At 48.4% G+C, this 25,284-nt stretch overlaps 1 protein-coding gene across 1 annotated transcript in view; it reads left to right on the top strand.

The window, feature by feature from the left end:
- The window catches only part of RNF220 (ring finger protein 220), a 144,651-nt gene that overhangs the window by 67,273 nt on the left and 52,094 nt on the right, over positions 1–25,284 (top strand). The window contains 4 exon segments of the mRNA XM_073593979.1: positions 4,248–4,290; positions 17,811–17,932; positions 19,607–19,715; positions 19,718–19,735. Of these exon segments, the coding sequence (XP_073450080.1) occupies positions 4,248–4,290; positions 17,811–17,932; positions 19,607–19,715; positions 19,718–19,735 (292 nt within the window).

Genomic DNA, 25,284 nt, shown 5'->3' with positions numbered 1-25,284 from the left:
GAGTGGATGATGATTGGATGATGAGGGGATGATGAGGGGATGGTGATTGGATGATGAGTGGATGATGAGGGGATGATGATTGGGTGATGAATGGATGATGAGTGGATGATGATTGGGTGATGAGTGGATGATGAGGGGATGATGATTGGGTGATAAATGGATGATGAGTGGATGATGATTGGATGATGAGGGGATGGTGATTGGATGATGATTGGATGATGAATGGATGATGAGGGGATGATGATTGGGTGATGAGTGGATGATGAGGGGATGATGATTGGGTGATAAATGGATGATGAGTGGATGATGAGGGGATGATGAGGGGATGGTGATTGGATGATGATTGGATGATGAATGGATGATGATTGGACGATAGGGGTTATTAGTGAAAAGCCTGAGCAGCGGGTTTATGAATGAGAGGCGCTGTGACGCTGCGAGGTGGATGCGATCTGGAAAAGGTTTTAATGCCATTAACACATCCCGCAAGGACACGGGGCGCGGGGGGAGAACACACAATGTGTTCATTGAATTGCAAGCCGCTGAAATTCTAGATAATCCACTTTGTGATGTTCTATGTTTGAGGGTCATTGTAATCCAATGCTGACTACACTCAGGAGAAAAAAAGAATGTTGTACTTCAAAAAGGTGTATATTACAGTCTACCAGTCATTAGATGTGGCGGCTGCATTATTTAGCAGGATTTTCCCTTTATTTTCACCTGGTGATCCTGCCAGTAACACACTTCCTGTCCTACAGTGACAACGCCCACTCACTGCACTGTATCATGGAGGAGCAGTGTGGTCACCCTAGCATTGGACTACAGACCCCCCCCCCCCCTCCATGATATATGAGGTGTATTAGTATGTTGATATCACAGGGCAGCCATTATATGATGTATGAGGGGTATTAAAGTGCCTTGAAAAAGTATTCATACCCCTTGAAATTTCCCACATTTTGTTACAACCAAAAACGTAAATGTATTTTAATGGGACTTTAGGTGATAGACCAACACAAAGTGTCACATAATTGTGAAGTGGAAGGAAAATGATAAATGATACAAATAAATATGTGAAAAGTGGGAGGGGGGGGCATTTGAATTCAGCCCCCTTTACTCTGATACCACTAACTAAAATCTAGAGGAACCAATTGCCTTCAGAAGTCACCTAATTAGTAAATAGAGTCCACCTGTGTGTCATTTAATCTCAGTATAAATACAGCTGCTCTGTGAAGCCCTCAGAGGTTTGTTAGAGAACCTTAGTGAACAAACAGCATCATGAAGGCCAAGGAACACACCAGACAGGTCAGGGATAAAGTTGTAGAGAAGTATAAAGCAGGGTTAGGTTATAAAGGAAGCTCCCAAGCTTTGAACATCTCACGGAGCTCTGTTCAATCCATCATCGGAAAATGGAAAGAGTATGGCACAACTGCAAACCTACCAAGACATGGCCGTCCACCTAAACTGACCGGCCGGGCAAGGAGAGCATTCATCAGAGAAGAGCCAAGAGGTCCATGGTAACTCTGGAGGAGCTGCAGAGATCCACAGCTCAGGTGGGAGAATCTGTCCACAGGACAACTATTAGTCGTGTTCTCCACAAATCTGCCCTTTATGGAAGAGTGACAAGAAGAAAGACATTGGTGAAAGAAAGTCATAAGAAGTCCTGTTTGTAGTTTGTGAGAAGCCATGTGGAGGACACAGCAAACATGTGGAAGAAGGTGATCTGGTCAGATGAGACCAATATTCAACTTTTTGGCCTAAAAGCAAAACGCTATGGGTGGGGAAAAGTAACACTGCACATCACCCTGAACACACCATCCCCACCGTGAAACATGGTGGTGACAGCATCATGTGGTGGGGATGCTTTTCTTCAGCAGGGACAGGGAAGCTGGTCAGAGTTGATGGGAAGATGGATGGAGACAAATACAGGACAATCTTAGAAGAAAACCTGTTAGAGTCTACAAAAGACTTGAGACTGGGGCGGAGGTTCACCTTCCAGCAGGACAACGACCCGAAACATCCAGCCAGAGCTACAATGGAATGGTTTAGATCAAAGCATATTCATGTGTTAGAATGGTCCAGTCACAGTCCAGACCTAAATCACATTGAGAATCTGTGGCAAGACTTGAAAATTGCTGTTCACAGACGCTCTCCATCCAATCTGACAGAGCTTGAGATATTTTACAAAGAAGAATGGGCAGAAATGTCCTCTCTAGATGTGCAAAGCTGGTAGAGACATCCCCAAAAAGACTTGTAGAGAAAGGGGGTTCTACAAAGTATTGACTCCGGGGGGCGCCATACAAATGCCCACCCCACACACACACACACTTTTCACATATTTATTTGTATCGTTTATCATTTTCCTTCCACTTCACAATTATGTGACACTTTGTGTTGGTCTATCACATAAAATACATTTACGGTTTTGGTTTTAACATGACAAAATGTGGGAAATTTCAGGAGGTATGAATATTCTTTCAAGGCACTGTAGTACATAGATATCACAGGGCAGCCATTATATGATGTGTGAGGGGTATATGAAGTATATTAGTATATTAATATCATTGTCCATTATATGATGTGTGAGGGGTATATATGAGGTGAATTAGTAAATTCAGTACATTGATATCCCCGGGGCGGCCATTATATGATGTATATTGGTACTAGGGTTGCCACTTTTTCTTCAAGCCAAATCTGAACACTTTAGCAGCGCACAGCTAATTTTTTTTAATTTTTAATATATATATATATTGGGATTGTTATAGACCTGGGACACCTTTGGGCACGCCAAAAAAAAATAGAACTGTGGCAAACATAGTGCCCTCTCACCCTCATGTCAAACCCAGTTGCGAGACACATTCCTGTCTGAATAATGTGTCCAGGTTTCAGGTGGACTGAAACCCAGACACATGATTCAAAACCTGGACTGTCCAGGTGAATCCCGGACAGGTGGCAACCTCAATTGTAGGGTTGCCACCTCATCCCTTTAAACCCCGAACACATATGAATTACACAGATTCAGAGGCTAATTTAATGCAGATAAGGCACCGGATGAGTTTAATTACCAACTTAATCAGCCACAGAACCTGTGTAATTGTGTTCGGGTTAAAAGGGATGAGGTGGCGACCCTACCTAACTGGTACATTGATGTCACAGGGCGGCCATTATATGATCTGTGAGGGGTATATATGAGGTGTATTAGTACATTTAGTACATTGATATCACAGGGCGGCCATTATATGATGTGTATATATGAGATGTATTAGTACATTTAGTACATTTTTATCACAGGGCGGCCAATATATTATGCGTGAGGGGTATATATGAGGTGTATTAGTACATTGATATCACAGGGCAGCCATTATATGATGTATGAGGGGTATATATATTGAGGTGTATTAGTACATTGATATCACAGGGCGGCCATTATATGATGTGTGAGGGCTATATTGACAACCAATCCTGTAACATTGTTGGTCAGTGTACTAATACACCTCAATATATATACCCCTCATCACAGGGCAGTCATTATATGATGTGTGAGGGGTATATTGAGGTGTATTAGTACATTCAGCACATTAATATCACAGGGCGGCCATTATATGATGTGTGAGGGGTATATATATTGAGGTGTATTAGTAGATTGATATCACAGGGCGGCCATTATATGATGTGTGAGGGGTATATTGAGGTGTATTAGTGCATTCAGTACATTGATATCACAGGGTGGCCATTATATGAGGTGTTTTAGTACATTGATATCACAGGGTGGCCATTATATGATGTGTGAGGGGTATATTGAGGTGTATTAGTACATTCAGTACATTGATATTACGGGGCAGACATCGCTCTCAGTCAGTCTCAGACGGTCTCCTCCATCTCTAGTAAACTAAACGTCTAGATTTCCCGCCTCTTGGTTGCCATGGTCACGCTGCCGGCGTCCTCACGTCAACGTGCCCTTCATTCCAGCGTGAAGCGGTCACATGACCGCAGTAAAGATGGCGCCCGCGGCGAGCAGCTCCTGGCTGTGAGGAGACGTCGGAGAATCCGCCGCCATCCTCTCGGGGCCCGGGACGGCTGCAGTGGGGCCCCGCTCAGCCCGGCTATGACAGACAGGGGCGTGAGCCGACATGCAGAGTGACTGCAAAGAGGAAGTGGGTTTGTTTACATCTGTGTGTTGGGGGCGGGGAGGGAGTTCTGTGTCCTCTGCAATCCGATTCTCACCCCATCTCATCTCTCTTATTCCTCTGCAGACTTTCCTAAGGGTGAGAGCCAACCGACAGACCCGGCTGAATGGTGAGTGATAATATCATAGAGATCACAGGACCCGGCCTGATATCACCCGGGGCAACCAATCAGATCACAGGACCCGGCCTGATATCACCCGGGGCAACCAGTCAGGTGACAGGACCCGGCCTGATATCACTCGGGGCAACCAATCAGGTGACAGGACCCGGCCTGATATCACCCGGGGCAACCACTCAGATCACAGGACCCGGCCTGATATCACCCGGGGCAACCAATCAGATCACAGGACCCGGCCTGATATCACCCGGGGCAACCAATCAGGTGACAGGACCCGGCCTGATATCACCCGGGGCAACCAATCAGGTGACAGGACCCAGCCTGATATCACCCGGGGCAACCAGTCATGTGACAGGACCCGGCCTGATATCACCCGGGGCAACCAATCAGATCACAGGACCCGCCTGATATCACCCGGGGCAACCAATTAGGTGACAGGACCCGGCCTGATATCACCCTGGGCAACCAATCAGATCACAGGACCCGCCTGATATCACCCGGGGCAACCAGTCAGGTGACAGGACCCGCCTGATATCACCCAGGGCAACCAATCAGGTGATAGGACCCGGCCTGATATCACCCGGGGCAACCAGTCATGTGACAGGACCCGGCCTGATATCACCCGGGGCAACCACTCAGATCACAGGACCCGGCCTGATATCACCCGGGGCAACCAATCAGATCACAGGACCCGCCTGATATCACCCGGGGCAACCAATTAGGTGACAGGACCCGGCCTGATATCACCCTGGGCAACCAATCAGATCACAGGACCCGGCCTGATATCACTCGGGGCAACCAATCAGGTGACAGGACCCGGCCTGATATCACCCGGGGCAACCACTCAGATCACAGGACCCGGCCTGATATCACCCGGGGCAACCAATCAGATCACAGGACCCGGCCTGATATCACCCGGGGCAACCAGTCAGGTGACAGGACCCGGCCTGATATCACCCGGGGCAACCAATCAGGTGACAGGACCCGGCCTGATATCACCCGGGGCAACCAGTCATGTGACAGGACCCGGCCTGATATCACCCGGGGCAACCACTCAGATCACAGGACCCGGCCTGATATCACTCGGGGCAACCAATCAGGTGACAGGACCCGGCCTGATATCACCCGGGGCAACCAATCAGATCACAGGACCCGCCTGATATCACCCGGGGCAACCAATTAGGTGACAGGACCCGGCCTGATATCACCCTGGGCAACCAATCAGATCACAGGACCCGCCTGATATCACCCGGGGCAACCAGTCAGGGGACAGGACCCGCCTGATATCACCCAGGGCAACCAATCAGGTGACAGGACCCGGCCTGATATCACCCTGGGCAACCAGTCATGTGACAGGACCCGGCCTGATATCACCCGGGGCAACCACTCAGATCACAGGACCCGGCCTGATATCACTCGGGGCAACCAATTAGGTGACAGGACCCGGCCTGATATCACCCTGGGCAACCAATCAGATCACAGGACCCGCCTGATATCACCCGGGGCAACCAGTCAGGTGACAGGACCCGCCTGATATCACCCAGGGCAACCAATCAGGTGATAGGACCCGGCCTGATATCACCCGGGGCAACCAATCAGGTGACAGGACCCATAGATTCCATCCATTCCTCTAACATTGTTGCACACGGTCAGTGTAAACAATCATTTCACATGACAGAATAGATCGTCTTCCCACCCACTGACAACCAATCTCTGGGCTCTAACGTTCTCTGGTTGCTGGTTAGCTTTCCAGGTGCGCTGAGCCTTGTAGTCCCACATTGCTCTGCACTCTGTATATATGATGACTGGGAAGGGAGAGCGCTGCCAGCACCTCGGGCCGCTGACACTCTGATGGAGCGCGCTAAACTTTGCCCCCCTCCCCTCTCACCTGATGTCATCACTAAGCCCTACTGCTGACACATTCCAACTGCACCGTGAATACAGAACTGTGTATAGGATGGGGGAGGAGCTCAGGGGGGTGCAGATCCTTAGTATGACCCCACCTGACCTATCCCACCACCCGGAAGGTGTCCCTCCACACAGCCAATCGGGCGTTCCCCGCCACACACGTATAAGTGGGAAATGTCTCAGTCACTTATGATTGGCTGTGTGTAGAGACGGCTCAGGTGGGAAATGTCTCAGTCACCTATGATTGGCTGTGTATAGAGACGGCTCAGGTGGGAAATGTCTCAGTCACCTATGATTGGCTGAGTATAGAGACGGCTCAGGTGGGAAATGTCTCAGTCACCTATGATTGGCTGTGTATAGAGACGGCTCAGGTGGGAAATGTCTCAGTCACCTGTGATTGGCTGTGTATAGAGACGGCTCAGGTGGGAAATGTCTCAGTCACCTATGATTGGCTGAGTATAGAGACGGCTCAGGTGGGAAATGTCTCAGTCACCTGTGATTGGCTGTGTATAGAGACGGCTCAGGTGGGAAATGTCTCAGTCACCTGTGATTGGCTGTGTATAGAGACGGCTCAGGTGGGAAATGTCTCAGTCACCTATGATTGGCTGTGTATAGAGACGGCTCAGGTGGGAAATGTCTCAGTCACCTGTGATTGGCTGTGTATAGAGACGGCTCAGGTGGGAAATGTCTCAGTCACCTATGATTGGCTGAGTATAGAGACGGCTCAGGTGGGAAATGTCTCAGTCACCTGTGATTGGCTGTGTATAGAGATGGCTCAGGTGGGTTCATACTGGGATCCAAACATACCTGGGCTCCTCCCTATAGATCAGAGATACTCTGCTAATACAGAGAGCACCGTGTGCTGTGTACATAGGATGATGGTGTGTTATGCTGTCCTAATACAGATATATGATTATATTATTAGGCAGCTACAAAGAAGTGTTACATTTTATCTAATGTCTTTGTATTGCCATATAATCTATTTTTATATTAGAATAAGATGTGTGTGTCTCCATGTGGTGTATACTGTATATAGAAGAGAGGAGTGTCGTATTCTGGAACTCAGAGCTCTGCCTTTATGTATTTTTTGTTTTTTTTTGTGTATATTACATGTTATATTACAACATATGTTGCATAATGTTTTATTAAAAGACCAAACTTCTTTTTTTTTTGGATGGAATAGAGAAGGATTAGAACCTCTGTCAGGTTTCTATTGCTGTGCCCTAGGAGCTGCATCTCTGCTCTCTCTCATCGGCTCAGAGGCAGCAGAGGCAGCCATTGGCTCCTGCTGCTGTCGGTCACAACCAGTGAGGAGGGAGGGGGCGGGACTGAGCCCGCACAAGTGCACCCATAGCCAAGAGGTTTGCTCTGGGGGTACTCAGCAGTGAGGAGGAGGCAGGAGCTCTGGAGGGGGACCCCAGAAGAGGAGGGTTGAGAATGTTCTGTGCAAAACCATTTAGAGGTGCACAATTAATCGTGAAAAAAAAAATCGTGATCTCGATACGATCTCTATTGCAGAGTTTGCCAATTCTTTCATATAGCAAGTGGAGAGACTTATCTGCTCACTCAGCTGTCAAAAGAAAACATCCGGGCAGTCTGCCAAGTTTTTAACATGAAACATTGTAACTAACACTTCCTTCTTATATCAAAGAGAGAAACTTCTGTGTGTAAAGAAAAAATCCAGGCAGTCTGCCAAGTTTTTAACAACATGTAATACAGGAACCAAGTTTAACCACTTAAAGTCTAAATCTTTTTCTGACACTTCTTAAGTTAAAATCAATATTTTTTGCTAGAAAATTACTTGGAACCCCAAACATTATATATGTGTATATATATAATATATATATATATATATATATATATATATATATATATATATATATATATTAGCAGAGACCCTAGGGAATAAAATGGCAATTGCTGCAATATTTTATGTCACACGGTATTTGCCCAGCCGTCTTTCAAACGCAATTTTTTGGAAAAAATACACTTCAATGAAAAAAAAAAACAGTAAAGTTAGCCCAATTTTTTTTTTGTTTTAATGTGAAAGATGATGTTACACCACGAGAATCGTGATCTCTTCTAAGCAAAAAAAATTGTGATTCTCATTTTAGCCAGAATTGTGCACCTTTACAGAACCAGTAAGTGTAACGTGTTTGTTATTTTAAAAACACATTTATTTCCCCTTTATAATCACTTTAAAGCGGAACTACACTTCACCCATTCTTCATTTTCAAAGCAAACCCCACATTCATCCCTCCATCCATCCCTCCATCCTCTCTTCCATCCATCCCTCCATCCTCTCTTCCATCCTTCCATCCCTCCATCCTCTCTTCCATCCCTCCATCCTCTCTTCCATCCCTCCATCCTCTCTTCCATCCTTCCATCCCTCCATCCTCTCTTCCATCCCTCCATCCTCTCTTCCATCCTCTCTTCCATCCTCTCTTCCATCCTCTCTTCCATCCTCTCTTCCATCCTCTCTTCCATCCTCTCTTCCATCCTCTCTTCCATCCTCTCTTCCATCCTCTCTTCCATCCATCTATCCATCCTCTCTTCCATCCATCCTCTCTTCCATCCATCCATCCATCCTCTCTTCCATCCATCCATCCATCCTCTCTTCCATCCATCCATCCATCCACTCTTCCATCCATCCATCCATCCTCTCTTCCATCCATCCATCCATCCTCTCTTCCATCCATCCATCCATCCTCTCTTCCATCCATCCATCCATCCTCTCTTCCATCCATCCTCTCTTCCATCCATCCATCCATCCTCTCTTCCATCCATCCATCCATCCTCTCTTCCATCCTTCCATCCATCCTCTCTTCCATCCATCCTCTCTTCCATCCATCCATCCTCTCTTCCATCCATCCATCCTCTCTTCCATCCATCCATCCTCTCTTCCATCCATCCATCCTCTCTTCCATCCATCCATCCTCTCTTCCATCCATCCATCCTCTCTTCCATCCATCCATCCTCTCTTCCATCCATCCTCTCTTCCATCCTTCCATCCATCCTCTCTTCCATCCATCCTCTCTTCCATCCTCGTTCTCTCCCATCCATCCATCCATTCATCCTCGCTCTCTCCCATCCATTCATCCATGCTCTCTCCCATCCGTTCATCCATGCTCTCTCCCATCCGTCCATCCTCGCTCTCTCCCATCCGTCCATCCTCGCTCTCTCCCATCCGTCCATCCTCGCTCTCTCCCATCCGTCCATCCATGCTCTCTCCCATCCGTCCATCCTCGCTCTCTCCCATCCGTCCATCCTCACTCTCTCCCATCCGTCCATCCTCGCTCTCTCCCATCCGTCCATCCATGCTCTCTCCCATCCGTCCATCCTCGCTCTCTCCCATCCGTCCCTCCTCGCTCTCTCCCATCCGTCCCTCCTCGCTCTCTCCCATCCGTCCCTCCTCGCTCTCTCCCATCCGTCCCTCCTCGCTCTCTCCCATCCGTCCCTCCTCGCTCTCTCCCATCCGTCCCTCCTCGCTCTCTCCCATCCGTCCCTCCTCGCTCTCTCCCATCCGTCCCTCCTCGCTCTCTCCCATCCGTCCCTCCTCGCTCTCTCCCATCCGTCCCTCCTCGCTCTCTCCCATCCGTCCCTCCTCGCTCTCTCCCATCCGTCCCTCCTCGCTCTCTCCCATCCGTCCCTCCTCGCTCTCTCCCATCCGTCCCTCCTCGCTCTCTCCCATCCGTCCCTCCTCGCTCTCTCCCATCCGTCCCTCCTCGCTCTCTCCCATCCGTCCCTCCTCGCTCTCTCCCATCCGTCCCTCCTCGCTCTCTCCCATCCGTCCCTCCTCGCTCTCTCCCATCCGTCCCTCCTCGCTCTCTCCCATCCGTCCCTCCTCGCTCTCTCCCATCCGTCCCTCCTCGCTCTCTCCCATCCGTCCCTCCTCGCTCTCTCCCATCCGTCCCTCCTCGCTCTCTCCCATCCGTCCCTCCTCGCTCTCTCCCATCCGTCCCTCCTCGCTCTCTCCCATCCGTCCCTCCTCGCTCTCTCCCATCCGTCCCTCCTCGCTCTCTCCCATCCGTCCCTCCTCGCTCTCTCCCATCCGTCCCTCCTCGCTCTCTCCCATCCGTCCCTCCTCGCTCTCTCCCATCCGTCCCTCCTCGCTCTCTCCCATCCGTCCCTCCTCGCTCTCTCCCATCCGTCCCTCCTCGCTCTCTCCCATCCGTCCCTCCTCGCTCTCTCCCATCCGTCCCTCCTCGCTCTCTCCCATCCGTCCCTCCTCGCTCTCTCCCATCCGTCCCTCCTCGCTCTCTCCCATCCGTCCCTCCTCGCTCTCTCCCATCCGTCCCTCCTCGCTCTCTCCCATCCGTCCCTCCTCGCTCTCTCCCATCCGTCCCTCCTCGCTCTCTCCCATCCGTCCCTCCTCGCTCTCTCCCATCCGTCCCTCCTCGCTCTCTCCCATCCGTCCCTCCTCGCTCTCTCCCATCCGTCCCTCCTCGCTCTCTCCCATCCGTCCCTCCTCGCTCTCTCCCATCGATCCATGATTGAGAAATCACTTTGGAAAAACACCCCCTTAGCATTTCTGGCCACGGTCATCTTAACTAAGTGCAGATGATTCATGTAGCATTTACTTCCTGGAATCCATCTGACCTTACCTTAGGCATACAAGCAGAAGAGGGAGTGCCTCTCCTCCTGAAGGAGCCCCTCCTCCTGAAGATGATGTCATTTGCCTAGGCATGGAAACCGGGAAGTAACTGAAGAATTGTAAAAAAAAAAATGAAAGTTTAAAACAAGTAAATATGATCTTCCTTCCTATCTCTTTACTAATACTAGCAGCATAAGGATCAAAAATAGTCATTGTTGATTAAAGTTATTGTAAAGTCTCATTTGTTACTTTTATGAAAAAACAAAAACACTTACCTGCTCCATAATGGATTTGCACAGAGCAGCCCAGATCCTCCTCTTTTCGGAGCTCCTGGCCCCTCCCTCCTGTTCAATGCCCCCCATAGCAAGCTGCTAGCTGTGGGGGCACCTGAGCCAAGGCCCAGCTCCATGTGTCCATTCAGACACGGAGCCCTGGTTCGGCCCCGCCCCCTCTCTCTCCCTGATTTTGACAGCAGTGGGGGCCAGTGTTGCCGCTGCTGTGTCTCAGCCAATCAGGAGGAGAGTCCTGGACGGCTGAGTCACTTGTGGACATTGTAGAATAGAGAGAGATGGGGGGCTGAAGAGGGGGGGGGGGGGCTGCACACAGAAGGCTTTTTATCTTAATGCATAGAAATCACCTTCTGCCTTTTACAACTCCTTTTTAAGAGTGTAAAATTCCGCTTTAGGTGGTCTGTCTGTCCCCATTGGGACAAGATTTTCCTCACTTTCTTATTGAGAGAAGAAAAGGATGCTGCACACTCCGAGTGATATCAAAAAGAGGGAGATGTCCCCCATGTGGGATGATGGGTAAAAAGATGATAACATATTATTTAAAATTAATTAAACTTTATTAATGGCATGATCTCAAAAGATGACAATGACCGTTAGGATGTTGTCTGCCTAGAAAACCCCACATGGGGGACATCTCCCTTTTTTAAGATTTTCCTCACTTCCTGTCTGACAACGAACTCCAACAAAACACTACATGGTGATGGGTTAGAATCTCTGTCAGGTTGTTATTCTGTCCCAGTGATAACTATTTTTATCGAGTGTTGGGCTGTCACAGGAAGCGAGGTAAAATCTGTCTAATGGGGTCACCGCAATAAAACGTAAAATCCACCCGAAACTAAAATTAAGGAAGAATAAAAGGTTTAGTCGGAGGTGGAGCCATAAAGTGCCATGTGGTTTGCTCCATGCAAGTCTCATGGAAACCGGTGTGAATGATCCCCAAGGAGGACGGAGAAGTGACTTCTGTCATGTCTGCTCTCATTCTCCGAAGCTGGAAGAATATTCCTTGCTGACTTCATAGTGCCGCCGTTCAGCGTTGGCTTCCCACCGCTGGGGGGGGGGGGGGGGATCGGTCCTTTTTTCCTAATGGATATCCAGCTGTCACATGACCCGGCTCTCTCCTAGCCTGTCTGCAGGGAAACATCAGCAGGAGGAGCTTCTAGTCCTCTGCTGCTGGTCACATGTTCAACATAACAAAAAGCCTTTGGAGTACAGAGTAAAAACAAATAATCTGTTTTAAAGGGGTTGTAAACCCTCATGTTTTTTCACCTTAAAGAGGATGTAAAGGCAGGAAAAAAAACACACCCTGTAAGGTAAAGGCATAATGAGCTCGTATGTATAGCATACTAGCTCATTATGAATAACTTACACGAGATGGAAGCCCCTGAAGCGACCCTCGTCCTTCTCCTTCATCGCCGCCATCTATGACTTCCAGGTATCGCGGCTCCGGCGTTGTGACTGGCCGGAGCCGCGATGATGTCACTCCTGCGCATGCGCCAGGGAGCTGCCAGTAACGGCATGATCGCCATTAGCAGCGGCACGCTCAGTGCGACTGCGCGCCGCTGTCTACTGTGCATGCGCCGTAGTCATCGGTGCCAGTCTTTTGCAAATATCTCCTAAACCGTGTAGGTTTGGGAGATATTTGTTGCACCTACAGGTAAGCCTTAATCTAGGCCTTAATCTAGGCTTACCTGTAGGTGAAAGTGGTCCCAGAAGGTTTACAACCACTTTAATGCATGCTATGCATTAAGGAGAAAAAACTTCTGGCAGTCACCAACCCCCTGTTTTACTTACCTGAGCCCCGTAATTCCCACGCCGGAGATGTGCGGTCCCGGCTCTTGATTGGATAGATTGATAGCAATGCAGTCGTTGGCTCCCACTGCCGTCAGTCAAATCCAATGACGCTGGGGGGGTGTGCCCGAGTCCGGCATTCGTTTCTATGGACTCGGGAGCGTGCCTACAAGGTAACCCCCCTCGGTAGAGCGCTTCTCCTAGGGGGTTATCTGAAGTGAGGAGGAGCCGCAAGAGCTGCCTAGGGACCCCAGAAGAAGAGGATCGGGGCCACTCTGTGCAAAACCAGCTGCACAGTGGAGGTAAGTATTACATGTTTGTTATCTAAAAAAAAAAAAAAAAACAAGCCTTTACAATCACTTTAAATCGTCATACAAATCTATATTTGAAACCAAATCTTTATTATATTTTGGCAACAACATGGTGTGGGGGCGGATTTCTGCCAGTCACAGGCTGTGTCCCACCCCTCCAGCCTGTCTTACAATAAGAGGGAGGTGAAGCCTCCATCAATCGACATGTAATATCCCGCCCCTCATTGTGTTTAGCTGGTTAGTGGGCATGGAGGAGGGAGGGAGGGAGGGAGTGGGCTGTCATTGTGTATACGCCCACATGTGTGACTCTATAGTCACATGGGCTTCTCAGATGTGATGGGGAGGAAATGCTCAGCATAGAAACTCCACTGAAAACTGAGCATGTGCAGAGCTGCCACCACAGCTGCAAAATCCTCTGCAGAGGGGACATGGACAGGAGGGGGAGTTGGAGATCAACCAGGATTTTTGCAGAATACAGAAAAGGAATCTCATAGCGATGATGAGTATGACCAGCGTGGAATACACCATTTATTCTTCTTTTTTTTTTTTATGATATGGGTTTAGTGACAGTTTAAAGCGGCTCTGCACAGGTGAGGCGCTTAGCCTTGGGTGAGATCTACCTGAACTTGAACCCCCATACACACTATTGGATTTTCTGCAGATTTTTGTCTTCAGATTTACCAAAACCATGTAGTGCAGGGATATGCAATTAGCGGACCTCCAGCTGTTGCAGAACTACAAGTCCCATGAGGCATAGCAAGACTCTGACAGCCACAAGCATGACACCCAGAGCCAGAGGCATGATGGGACTTGTAGTTTTGCAACAGCTAATTGCATAAGGTCCGCTAATTGCATATTCCTGATGTAGTACAAGGACCTGCCTGATTGCATACAAATGGAAACAGTTAAGGTTTGACCTCCTCTTAGATGGTCTTGGTAAATCTGAATACAAAAATCTGCATAAAATCTAATAGTGTTTATGGGGCTTTAGAGGCGTCTTCTGATGTCAGGCTGGTTCTATAGACAGAGTGAGTCCTACCAGTTGTACAGAAGTAGCAGAGATTGGAGTGGGGAGCCCCTCACTGGTCAGCGGAGGGAGGACAGGCCGGCTAGTTTATTGGAACTTCTTACTGGCTGATACACAGCTGTGTGACGGTGAATGTCTGCTAACCCGTCTACACTTAACGAGGCCCAATAACCGCTCACCAGCACTCCTAAAACTTTCTTGCTGGTCTGGGTGCCCTCAGGCACTGCAGCTGTAGAGGAACTGCAGCTCCAGCCATGGAGAGTATGGTGGGAATTCAAATTTTAACATTGGAGCTGTGTTTCTCCAAGTGTGTTTTCTGATGGTGGAAACCGGTGACTGTGCGGCCCTGGAGTCACCGTCCGCCCGGCACTGAGCGGCCCGCCGTCCGCCCGGCACTGCGCGGCCCGCCGTCCGCCTGGCTGCCCGGAATTGTCTGGCCCACCGTCCGCCCGGCATTGTCTGGCCCACCGTCCGCCCGGCACTGTGCGGCCCACCGTCCGCCCGGCACTGTGCGGCCCACCGTCCGCCCGGCACTGTGCGGCCCACCGTCCGCCCGGCACTGTGCGGCCCACCCTCCACCCTGATCATGAAAGGGAGCTTCAGAGCTGTGCTGACAATGGCGGAGCCTAATGCCTGTCCAGGGCATGCTCTGACATCTCCTTTACAGAATAACAATACATTTTACATATACAAGTACAAAACAAATACTGTCACAACAAAGGTCTGCACAGCCCCCCTACTGAAAGACCACCTGTGGTGAAAGAAAAAATAACAAAAACCCGCTAATGCGTTTCACATTAAGCTAGCGCTTACTCATGGCAACATACAAAAACAACCTGTTAATGCCGCCAGAATTCTTGTGAGCAGAGAAGAGGAAGTTATCTGTTACATTGTACCAAGTTATCGCTATGAACTACAGAAAGATGAGGAGAGAAAAGTCTTCTGTAGTTCTGTCCTGCCCTGATAAAGAATGGTGAGTGAGCGTTGTCACCCTGGGACATCAGGTGTAAAAAAAAAAAAAAAAAAAAGTTGACTCGATGGACCACTTGGTGGTCTTCTCTTTCTGCCGTCATTTTTCTATGTTTCTCCATCTTCCCATGAGCCAACTAAGAGGGTAACTTCCTTTCACTTCCTGTTGTCATCGACTCAGAGGGACACAGATGGCAAAAAAATCCCTCTAGAAGCTGGAAATCCCTGTATAGACATCGCTACTACACCACTCTGTTCTGGGACCTGTGTTGAGCAGCCAGTCTAGGTATCGGCCGCTTCTCAGTCTGATAGCAGATATCAGGTGCCGATATTCTGTAGGTTTAAACTTTTTTTATTTTTTTCACTGTCCTTTTTTTATATATAGAAAAAAAATGTATATTTGTATCCCATGTGACAGTAATTGGCAGTGACAGGTCCTCTTTATGGAGAGATCGGGGGTCTATAAGACCCCAAACTCCTCCTCTGCACTTGAAAGTCTTCAAAAGTCAAGATCAACGTTTTTGAATACTTAGTTTTTTAAAACTGGCGCCTTTAGGATGCCAGTAATCCGGAAGTGATGTCATGACGTCGCTTCCGGGTTACTAGATCCAGATCGGCTTTGTTTGAGTCTTCAGCCAGCGGGCAGACGTGCCGGCTGGTCACATGGGCCTCCCAATGGGGGGGGGGGGGGGCGCGTACCCTCCCACTGCTTGTAATAGCCGGCGTCAGTTGTTATTACAAGAAAGCTGACTGTTCTGAGGAACGGTACCGGGGCGACGCCTGCAGATACATCACCCCGGTACAACCCCTTGAAGCAATATCGCTAAGTTTGTGACCGATACTTCAAAAAAAGTGAATATCGGCCGCACAGATAATCAGTCAACCTCCTAAGCCAGTCTGATGCATTGATGCAGGAGGTCGGCCCCTCAGCACAGGTGCCATTAAAGGGGTTGTAAAGGCAGACAGTTCATTCTATGCATTAAGATAAAAAGCCTTCTGTGTGCAGCAGCCCCTCCCCCCCAATACTTACCTGAGCTCCGTCCAGATCCAGCGATGTTGCACGAGAGATTCGGCTGCTGAAAAAATGAAAAAAAACTATTAGATTTTAGTATCACTTTTTAAGAGGTTGCTTTGCATTGTCTGAGTGTCATCGTTCCTGGGGGGCCATGTTGCCCTTAGATGGGGTCAATCCCGGGGGGGGGGGCGCGTGTTGCCCCCTAAGAGGATACTTTTTTTTTTTTTTTTTTTTTTTTCCTTTTTTCACAGCTTTTTTAACGAATCGCTGTGTAGATTTTGTATTAAGGCCCATTTCTTGCAGCCCCCATGTTATACGTGTCTCCTCTCTGCCCCCCCCCCCTGGTTTTACACATGTTTGTCTGTCTTCTTCTCTTCCTGTGTGTAGAAAGCATGTTTTATGACATTGAATAATCCATAGCTGCCACTGCGATAAAATCCTCTGACCTTTTCTGGCGGGGTGGTAATTGCGTGTCCCGGCTGGTAGTACGGGGGGTGGGGGGCGCTCACACCTGAACTTCTCACATTAATGATGTGACGACCTTTTTTTAGTGTAATGTTCACATTATGAGCGCTCAGCTTTTCACCTGCAGGCAGAAGGTTTGAATAATAACAAAAGATCGCATTAAGTAGACTTTCTTCCCCGCCGCCTCTTTTTTTTTGCCGCGGATGAATTACATTATCTTTTCCCGACCGGCGCTATTACCATTCCTCGTTTCTTCACTTTTGATTAGTTGGGGAAGGTGGGAAACGCGAGCCGATCCGCCGACAGTAGATCAAGACTGAGGGATTAGTGAGCTAATTAGAAATGATTGCGCCCATCGTTATTAATTAGCCATCGCCCGGTCTCACTCGCCTGTTCTTTTAAGCAATTCCCCTCGCAGGATGGCTGTGCGGTCACCCCGCGCCCCCGGGAACATCTTCTACTTCTTTTTCTTTTTGATTGGATGTGAAAAGTGACTTTCCAGGAAGGTTGTATAAATCTTTTGCCGGATTTGAGAACTTTCCTCTCCGGAGATTGAGTGTGATGATTCGGTCGTAGAAGACTCGGCTTTGTAGTACATGGGAACGGATTCTCTAATTTTTCTTTTTTTCCTCTTTATACCAAACAATTGATTAGGTGTGTCACATTACTGTCCTCAACCACCCCCAACCCCCTTTTACTTTACTATCCTCAATGCCGCCCCCCCCCCCCCCCTTTACTGTCCTCAGCCAACCCCCCCCCCCCCCCCCCATGTTCTATTTTCCATATTATTAAATCTCAGCAGGGATGGTGGGAACACCGACCCCCCCGCCCCCCCGCCCCCCCCCCCCACCCCCCCCCCCCCCCAATTATAAACACAGCAGGTGACTTTTCTGGAAAATAAAGCTCAGATATGTCCTCTATGGAGTCCTCAAAATTAAAAAGTGTATTTGGGTGGATAGACCCTTTAAGGTGATAATTATATTCTCTGTCCTAAAATCCTGGCGTAAAGATTTGCCCTGTGCGATCCATTGATTTTGTATCAGTTTGTGAAAGTGAGACCTTTGTTCATTATAAGAGGGGTGCTGACATTTAACGTTGTTTATTTATTTTTCTCTTCTTTTTTTCTTTTTTCTGCATCCACCAGCCCGGATTGGGAAGATGAAACGGCGAAAGCAAGATGAGGGACAGGTATGTCCGCTCTGCAGTCGGCCGTTGTCTGGATCGGAGGAGGAGATGAGTAGACATGTGGAACTGTGTCTGGCTAAGGTAGAGGAACCGGGAGGTGATTCTGGTCGCCCGCTATCTTCTGTCACTTCCCTGTCTATCACCTCTGCTGCCTAACACTGGACTCCTGTAGACTGTTAGCTCTGCTGCCTAACACTGGACTCCTGTAGACTGTCAGCTCTGCTGCCTAACACTGGACTCCTGTAGACTGTTAGCTCTGCTGCCTAACACTGGACTCCTGTAGACTGTTAGCTCTGCTGCCTAACACTGGACTCCTGTAGACTGTTAGCTCTGCTGCCTAACACTGGACTCCTGTAGACTGTTAGCTCTGCTGCCTAACACTGGACTCCTGTAGACTGTTAGCTCTGCTGCCTAACACTGGACTCCTGTAGACTGTTAGCTCTGCTGCCTAACACTGGACTCCTGTAGACTGTTAGCTCTGCTGCCTAACACTGGACTCCTGTAGACTGTCAGCTCTGCTGCCTAACACTGGACTCCTGTAGACTGTCAGCTCTGCTGCCTAACACTGGACTCCTGTAGACTGTCAGCTCTGCTGCCTAACACTGGACTCCTGTAGACTGTCAGCTCTGCTGCCTAACACTGGACTCCTGTAGACTGTCAGCTCTGCTGCCTAACACTGGACTCCTGTAGACTGTCAGCTCTGCTGCCTAACACTGGACTCCTGTAGACTGTCAGCTCTGCTGCCTAACACTGGACTCCTGTAGACTGTCAGCTCTGCTGCCTAACACTGGACTCCTGTAGACTGTCAGCTCTGCTGCCTAACACTGGACTCCTGTAGACTGTCAGCTCTGCTGCCTAACACTGGACTCCTGTAGACTGTCAGCTCTGCTGCCTAACACTGGACTCCTGTAGACTGTCAGCTCTGCTGCCTAACACTGGACTCCTGTAGACTGTCAGCTCTGCTGCCTAACACTGGACTCCTGTAGACTGTCAGCTCTGCTGCCTAACATTGGACTCCTGTAGACTGTCAGCTCTGCTGCCTAACACTGGACTCCTGTAGACTGTCAGCTCTCCTGCCTAGCGCTGGACCTGTTACTGACCTCCCATGTTGGCCCCATTACCAGTCCATTGAATTTAGTGTTCTGCAAATGGAATTTTGACCAAGAAGGACTTAGTATGATGCTACTGAGTGACCATTTTTGTTCCTAAATCTGCCTCTAGTGTCCGGCCTCTTCTGTCCTCATATCTCGCCCTCTAGTGTCCCGCCTCTTCTGTCCCTATAATTCGACCTCTAGTGTCCGGCCTCTTCTGTCCTCATAACTCGGCCTCTAGTGTCCAGCCTCTTCTGTTCTCATAACTCGGCCTCTAGTGTCCGGCCTCTTCTGTCCTCATAACTCAGCCTCTAGTGTCCAGCCTCTTCTGTCCCTGTAACTCGGCCTCTAGTGTCCAGCCTCTTCTGTCCTCATAACTCGGCCTCTAGTGTCCAGCCTCTTCTGTCCCTGTAACTCGGCCTCTAGTGTCCAGCCTCTTCTGTCCTCATAACTCGGCCTCTAGTGTCCAGCCTCTTCTGTCCTCATAACTCGGCCTCTAGTGTCCAGCCTCTTCTGTCCTCATAACTCGGCCTCTAGTGTCCGGCCTCTTCTGTCCTCATACCTCTCAGCTGATCCTCTGATGGCTCTTTATATTAGTAGTACATTGTGTAGTTGTGGATGTTTGCGGCCCGTGTACTGAGCTGCCATTTCTGCCTCGTTGTAGAGAGAGTCCAGCATGAATGAAGATGACTCTGTAGACATAGAGAATGAGAACGGTCATCGGTTTGAAGAGTACGAATGGTGCGGGCAGAAGAGGATTCGAGCCACAACCCTTCTGAAGGTGGATTCCGCGGTAGGTACCACCGTTCACTTCTTCTGGTCTAGTGTTAGACATTCGGAATGTTTCCTCTCCCTGCTCATTTTTTTGTTATCCCCCATTCACCCTCTTCTCTCTGTGTCGCCCATTATTCATGTGTGACTTCCTGTTTTCTGGACCTGAGTATTAGCTGGGAGACGAGGGAACTCCACCTTCACACACAGCAATGGAATCTTCCTTTCATTTTCAGCTTCTTTATCTTCTCGCTTCCAACTGAGATCTGTTTGCTAAAAAAAAAGTTTTTTGGTAAAACACTGACTGGACCCAGAAGTGCAACTCCTGAACTCTGCTGTCTGTCAGATGGGTTTTCACAGAGATCCCCGGAGTGGCTGGAAAGTGTATATAAAAGGATGGGAGTGCCACAAATCAATGGATGGGGGGTGCACAGGTGGGAGAATGTAAACGGGGCTTTCTCGTGCAATATTGTCCAGCATTGTCCATATATATCCTCCCGTTCTCGCGCTGCGCGCTCTGTGATCGCTGAGTTCTTCAGGGCCAATCACAGCTTATCACGGAAGTAAGCAGAAGCTGGTTACTGTTTTTTTTTTTTTTTTTTTTTTTTTTTCATGCTGTCAGCAAGAATAAAGCCGGTAACTGGCTTCTGTTAGAAGGACGTCGGTCCCCTAAGTGCCCACCTATCAGTGAAGGAGAAAAATTGCAAAATTTTAGAACAAAATTTGAAAAACGTTTTGTTTGTTTTTTTTTTTTTTTTTCAACATTTTCGGTCTTTTTTTGTTTAGCAAAAAAAATAAAAACTCCAGTGGTGATTAAATACCACCAAAAGAAAGCTCTATTTGTGTGAAAAAAAATGATAAAAATATCTTTTGGGTACGGTGTTGCATGACTGCGCAATTGTCATTCAAATTGTGACAGCGCTGAAAGCTAAAAAAATTGTCCTAGGCAGTAAGAGGGTGAAAGAGCCCGGTAAGCAAGTGGTTAAAAAAAAGTGATCTAAATTGGGGGGGGGGGGGGGGGGGATCCACAGTCACATAGCCACTAAGGAGAAAGGTTAAAGTGTTACTAAAGCCACAACTGTAAAATCAGTCTGTATGTGCTGGGTTCACGCTGATGCAAATTGGATGCGGCTTTCTCTGCATCCAATACGCATGACATGAGAGTATGACCGGCTCTTAACGGGGCTGGTTCACACACTTTCGTGGGCGACGCGGTCCGCATTGGACCTGTACGTCTTTGGCTCCGTTTCAGGTGCAAATTTGGGTAAAAATCTGAATCGGTGTACAGGGACGCACCAGACCCCCTGCTGTGACCCACAGCTGCATCAGTGTGAACCCAGCCTAAAGCATGCTTGTTATACTCGCTGTGGAAGGGGTTAATCCTGTGAATTGTGTAAAAGGGCTGTTTGAGCCTGTCTTCTTGGATCCTCCCCTTCTTCCACAGTCCCCAATCCATCTACTGATAATACAGAGTCTTTGAGACATTCTGCACATGCTCAGTTTGGTGTGTATTGCTATTTTTTTTTGGGGGAGGGGGGGGTGCATGTGATTGAGGGGAGCAGAGATAGTGAATGCAGGCTTCTGGGTTTAGGAACACTTTAACGATAGCTGAATATGGTTAACAGAGGTTTAATAGGGCAGAATATGAGGCAGTTATTTATTTATTTATTTATTTTTTAACCTGCAAGTATGCTGCAAAGGTCACCACTTTGATCTTCTATGAAGGAACCAGAGTAGTTACAATGTAGCAATAGGAATATTACTACACGATATCTTATAGACACAGCAGACTGTTCTGTATTCTAGATAAAGTTTTTTTTATCTCGTATTGTACACCCAAAATCCACACCTGATTAATGGAGGAGCAATGCCAAAGCTTTTTTGGCCATACTTCTCCTGTGGGTCACAAGAGTGCATTTCTTCTGCTCTCCTGCGACCCAGACTCTACAGGGATCCTGACAATAATGAAGAGATCCATCCAGATGCATTACCAGCAGCTGGCTCAGCCTCTCAGCATACTGAGAGCCTAAGCCAGCTGCTCCCACCCCCTCCACAGCCCAGCACTCCAGTGAGCGTTGCAGGGGCAGAGAGCGGTGACTGACAGTGACCGCTCACTGAGAACTGTGTAATCGGCAGTGTTTGATCGCTCTTTACTCGGTACAGGCAGCAGGGGACAGATGCAGCATCGGATCGATCCTGCAGCCATCTAGTATGTTTTTGTTTTTTTTATATCCTATATTTCTCTTTTAATACAAAGTGACACATGTAACAGGAATAATGTACATGTCTGCAGATCCCATTTACACAAAGTAAACTGTATTCTGTGTTGTGAAGAAACAACAAATAACATTGAACGTTTATTCCTGGCTGTACAGAAATGAATGTTTAGGTGTTTTTGTGTAGAGAAGCTGTGATGTGACATTCAGTGTTCATATTCCACATTTGGAGAGCTGATGTGTTGCTGAATGCTCCTTCTCTATGGACTCCGTTTAATGTCCTCATTGAAGTTCTGCTTCCTTTGTAGAGAATTTGTTTTCTTTCTGCTGCAGAGAAAATCTGTAAAGTGAATCTAAAACCAATAGTGTTATCTGTGCTCCGGAGGAAAGCGCTGTCATCCCTTAAATGGCTTAACGCACATAAAAGGAGACGACATAGAGCCGCGTTCAGCACAGAGGGACGCCTGGTGCGCGCTGATTTTGCTTGGAAAATAAGTCTGTCAGTGATTGGCGGGACAATGACTCTGATCTGCTGCTTGACTCCTCCACTGATTGCATGCACTGTAGTGTTCAGGTTATATGGGGGTCATATGCTCCCCAAAGCTGGATGTATCGGATGTTTTCTATCAGCTCTGATAGCGGCACAGGGATGGTGAATTGCAGACCAGGTGAGTATAAGTGGGTCAGGGGTGGGTGTTAGAAGGACATTTTAAAGTTGTTCTGAATGTTCAAGTTTTTTGCCTTAATGTATTCTATGCATTAAAGTTAAAAAAAAAAAAAAACCTGGATGCAGCAACCAGGAAACCCCCCCCCCTCCCCCGCGTACCTTTTAATACTTGCCTGAGCCCAATCTCGATCCAGTGATGTGCATGAGAGCAACGGCTCTCCTGGTCTCTCGCTCCTCATTGGCTCACATCGCAGTCAATTGAATATATGTTGGATTTCACAGTCTGCATTGCTCTGCTCCTCTATTCCTGTCCTATCGGCACTCAGCTGGTCCTATGTGTTAGGGCAGAAACAGAGCCAATAGACTGACATCTATCCGCACTGAGCTGGTCCTATATGTTGGCTTTCAGTCTATTGCTCTGCTCCTCTATTCCTGTCCTATCAGCACTGAGTGGGTCATATATGTTGGATTTCAGTCTATCAACACTCAGCTGGTCCTATATGTTAGATGTCAGTCTATTGCTCTGTTCCTGTCCTATCAGCACTCAGCTGGTCCTATGTTAGGGCAGGAACAGAGCCAATAGACTGACATCTATCAGCACTGAGCTGGTCCTAAATGTTAGATGTCAGTCTATTGGCTCTGCTCCTCTGTTCCTGTCCTATCAGCACTCAGCTGGTCCTAAATGTTAGATGTCAATCTATTGGCTCTGTTCCTGCCCTAGCAGCACTGAGCTGGTCCTATATGTTGGCTTTCAGTCTATTGGCTCTGCTCCTCTATTCCTGTCCTATCAGCACTGAGCTGGTCCTATGTTGGATTTCAGTCTATTGGCTCTGCTCCCCTATTCCTGTCCTATCAGCACACAGCTGGTCCTATACATTCGCTGTCAGATGACAACCTTTGCTGGTCCTGGGTGGTCACGGTATACAGTAGATCCCACATACATTCTTGTAATGTCACTTTTATCTTGCTGTGCGTGTCCACCGATGGGACAAACGTAATAAATACTATTTGGAAGTTGTCGGATGCGTCTCGGTGTGGAGGAGACATGAGCGCGAAGTGAGCAGTATGTCAGTCTATTGATCGCACCTCAGCCAGGAGCAGGAGGAAGGCACATGCCTCTAAGCACAGCAATAGCGTGCTTAATGTGATTGAAAGGCAGTTAAAATGGCGGTGACCTTTTCAGGGAAAATTAGATTGCCTGCCAAGAGTGGTTAGAGGGAGTGATAACGCCAGCTTGAGGAGAAACTGTCCGGTTGGATTGTAGGTGAGAGAGGAAATGTGAGCAAGTGGAGAGCTCCGTGTGTGTGTGTGCGCCCCTCGATATGTGATACAGATGGGGGGGAGCCATTGTGTCTCCTACAGGGGGAAGCCTTCCAGGTGCCGATTGTACCGTCACCGTCCAGGTGTTGGGATAACTTTGTATGTCAGCAGATCTCAGGTCCGTCTAACCTTTGTGCGGCCATTTTTTACAGAATTGTTCCAGGTTGTAGCAGTGAAAGGACAGCCGCTCTAATCTTTCCTGACACTAGAAATCCTCCTCAGGTTGCTTTCTTTGCAGAGAAGTTCACGTCAAACCCAATCTACCTCCCACCGGCAGACGTGAGGCGCCCAAGTGTGCCGGCTGCGTCCAGGTCCCGTCAGTCAATCACCTTTCAGCCTCGCTGCCGGCTAAGATGGCAATTTAGGGGAAGGAAAGTGGATCATGAAATTGCTTTCCATTTGGAAAATCTACTTACAATTTTCACTTTGAGGAAAGGAAAGTTTTGTCCCTGAGGAGCGGCGGGCTCTGAGAGAGAGATACCGGAGAATTAGGGAGAGGAGGAAGTTTTTCTACCATCTGTACAATTTACATAAACATTCTATTTATTTTATTTTTTACATTTCTATTTTCACACTTTTCAGCTTTTGCGATTGTAAAAAAAATGAAAGCTGAATTTTTTTTTTTCTGCTCGTACTTTACCTTCCCTGGATCTTCCCTCCCCCGCTCATCAACCTGCTATGGACTATATTTTTTTTCATGGAGCTTCGTAGTCCAATGTTTTGTCAAACACTATAAGTGAATCATGAAAAAAAAAAGTGCACAGAAAGCTCTGGGAAAAAAAAAAAAAACTCCTCGTAGGCCCCTTTTCAAACTTGTCCTGCGAAGTCGTATTTCCAATGAGTACCGTTCATATCTGTGCGACTTCAAGTCGCAGTCCCTGCACTATTTAGGCCGACTTTTATGCCACTTGAGGTCCATAGACCTCAAGATTACACAGGAATTGCTACAAGTTGCGGCAAAATCGTGTGACTTTCAGGTCGTACAAGTGTGAAAGGGGCCTTAACCCCAAAACCCCCCAATTAAGAGTGTGACTCTAGTCCACCTCACGAAGAAGTGGGGACCTTTCCTGACCCCTGGGGGCACAAGGCTCCTGACGGGGGCAGGGCTCATGTGTTGTCCACTCAGCCAAAAGGCCTGCAGACCCCTCTCCTCTTGGTCATCCGAAGCCAACCACTGCGTAATAGGTGACAGGCCAAAGAGAACCCCCACCTCCTCCACCTGGACCATTGGAGGAAGGAATCTGATGGCCACACATCCTACCCCTAGACTTCAGGGTAGGACCCCGGACCCCACACCCTCCATCCAAGGGAAAGAAACGCAGACAAAAGTGCAAGTGACAAGGGGCAAGGCCAAAGCCAGGTGGACCC

The sequence above is a fragment of the Aquarana catesbeiana genome, linkage group LG07 (genome assembly GCF_042186555.1).
Source record: "Aquarana catesbeiana isolate 2022-GZ linkage group LG07, ASM4218655v1, whole genome shotgun sequence".
In the NCBI taxonomy this organism is placed as follows: domain Eukaryota; kingdom Metazoa; phylum Chordata; class Amphibia; order Anura; family Ranidae; genus Aquarana; species Aquarana catesbeiana.
This window is presented reverse-complemented; position numbering and strand designations above follow the sequence as displayed.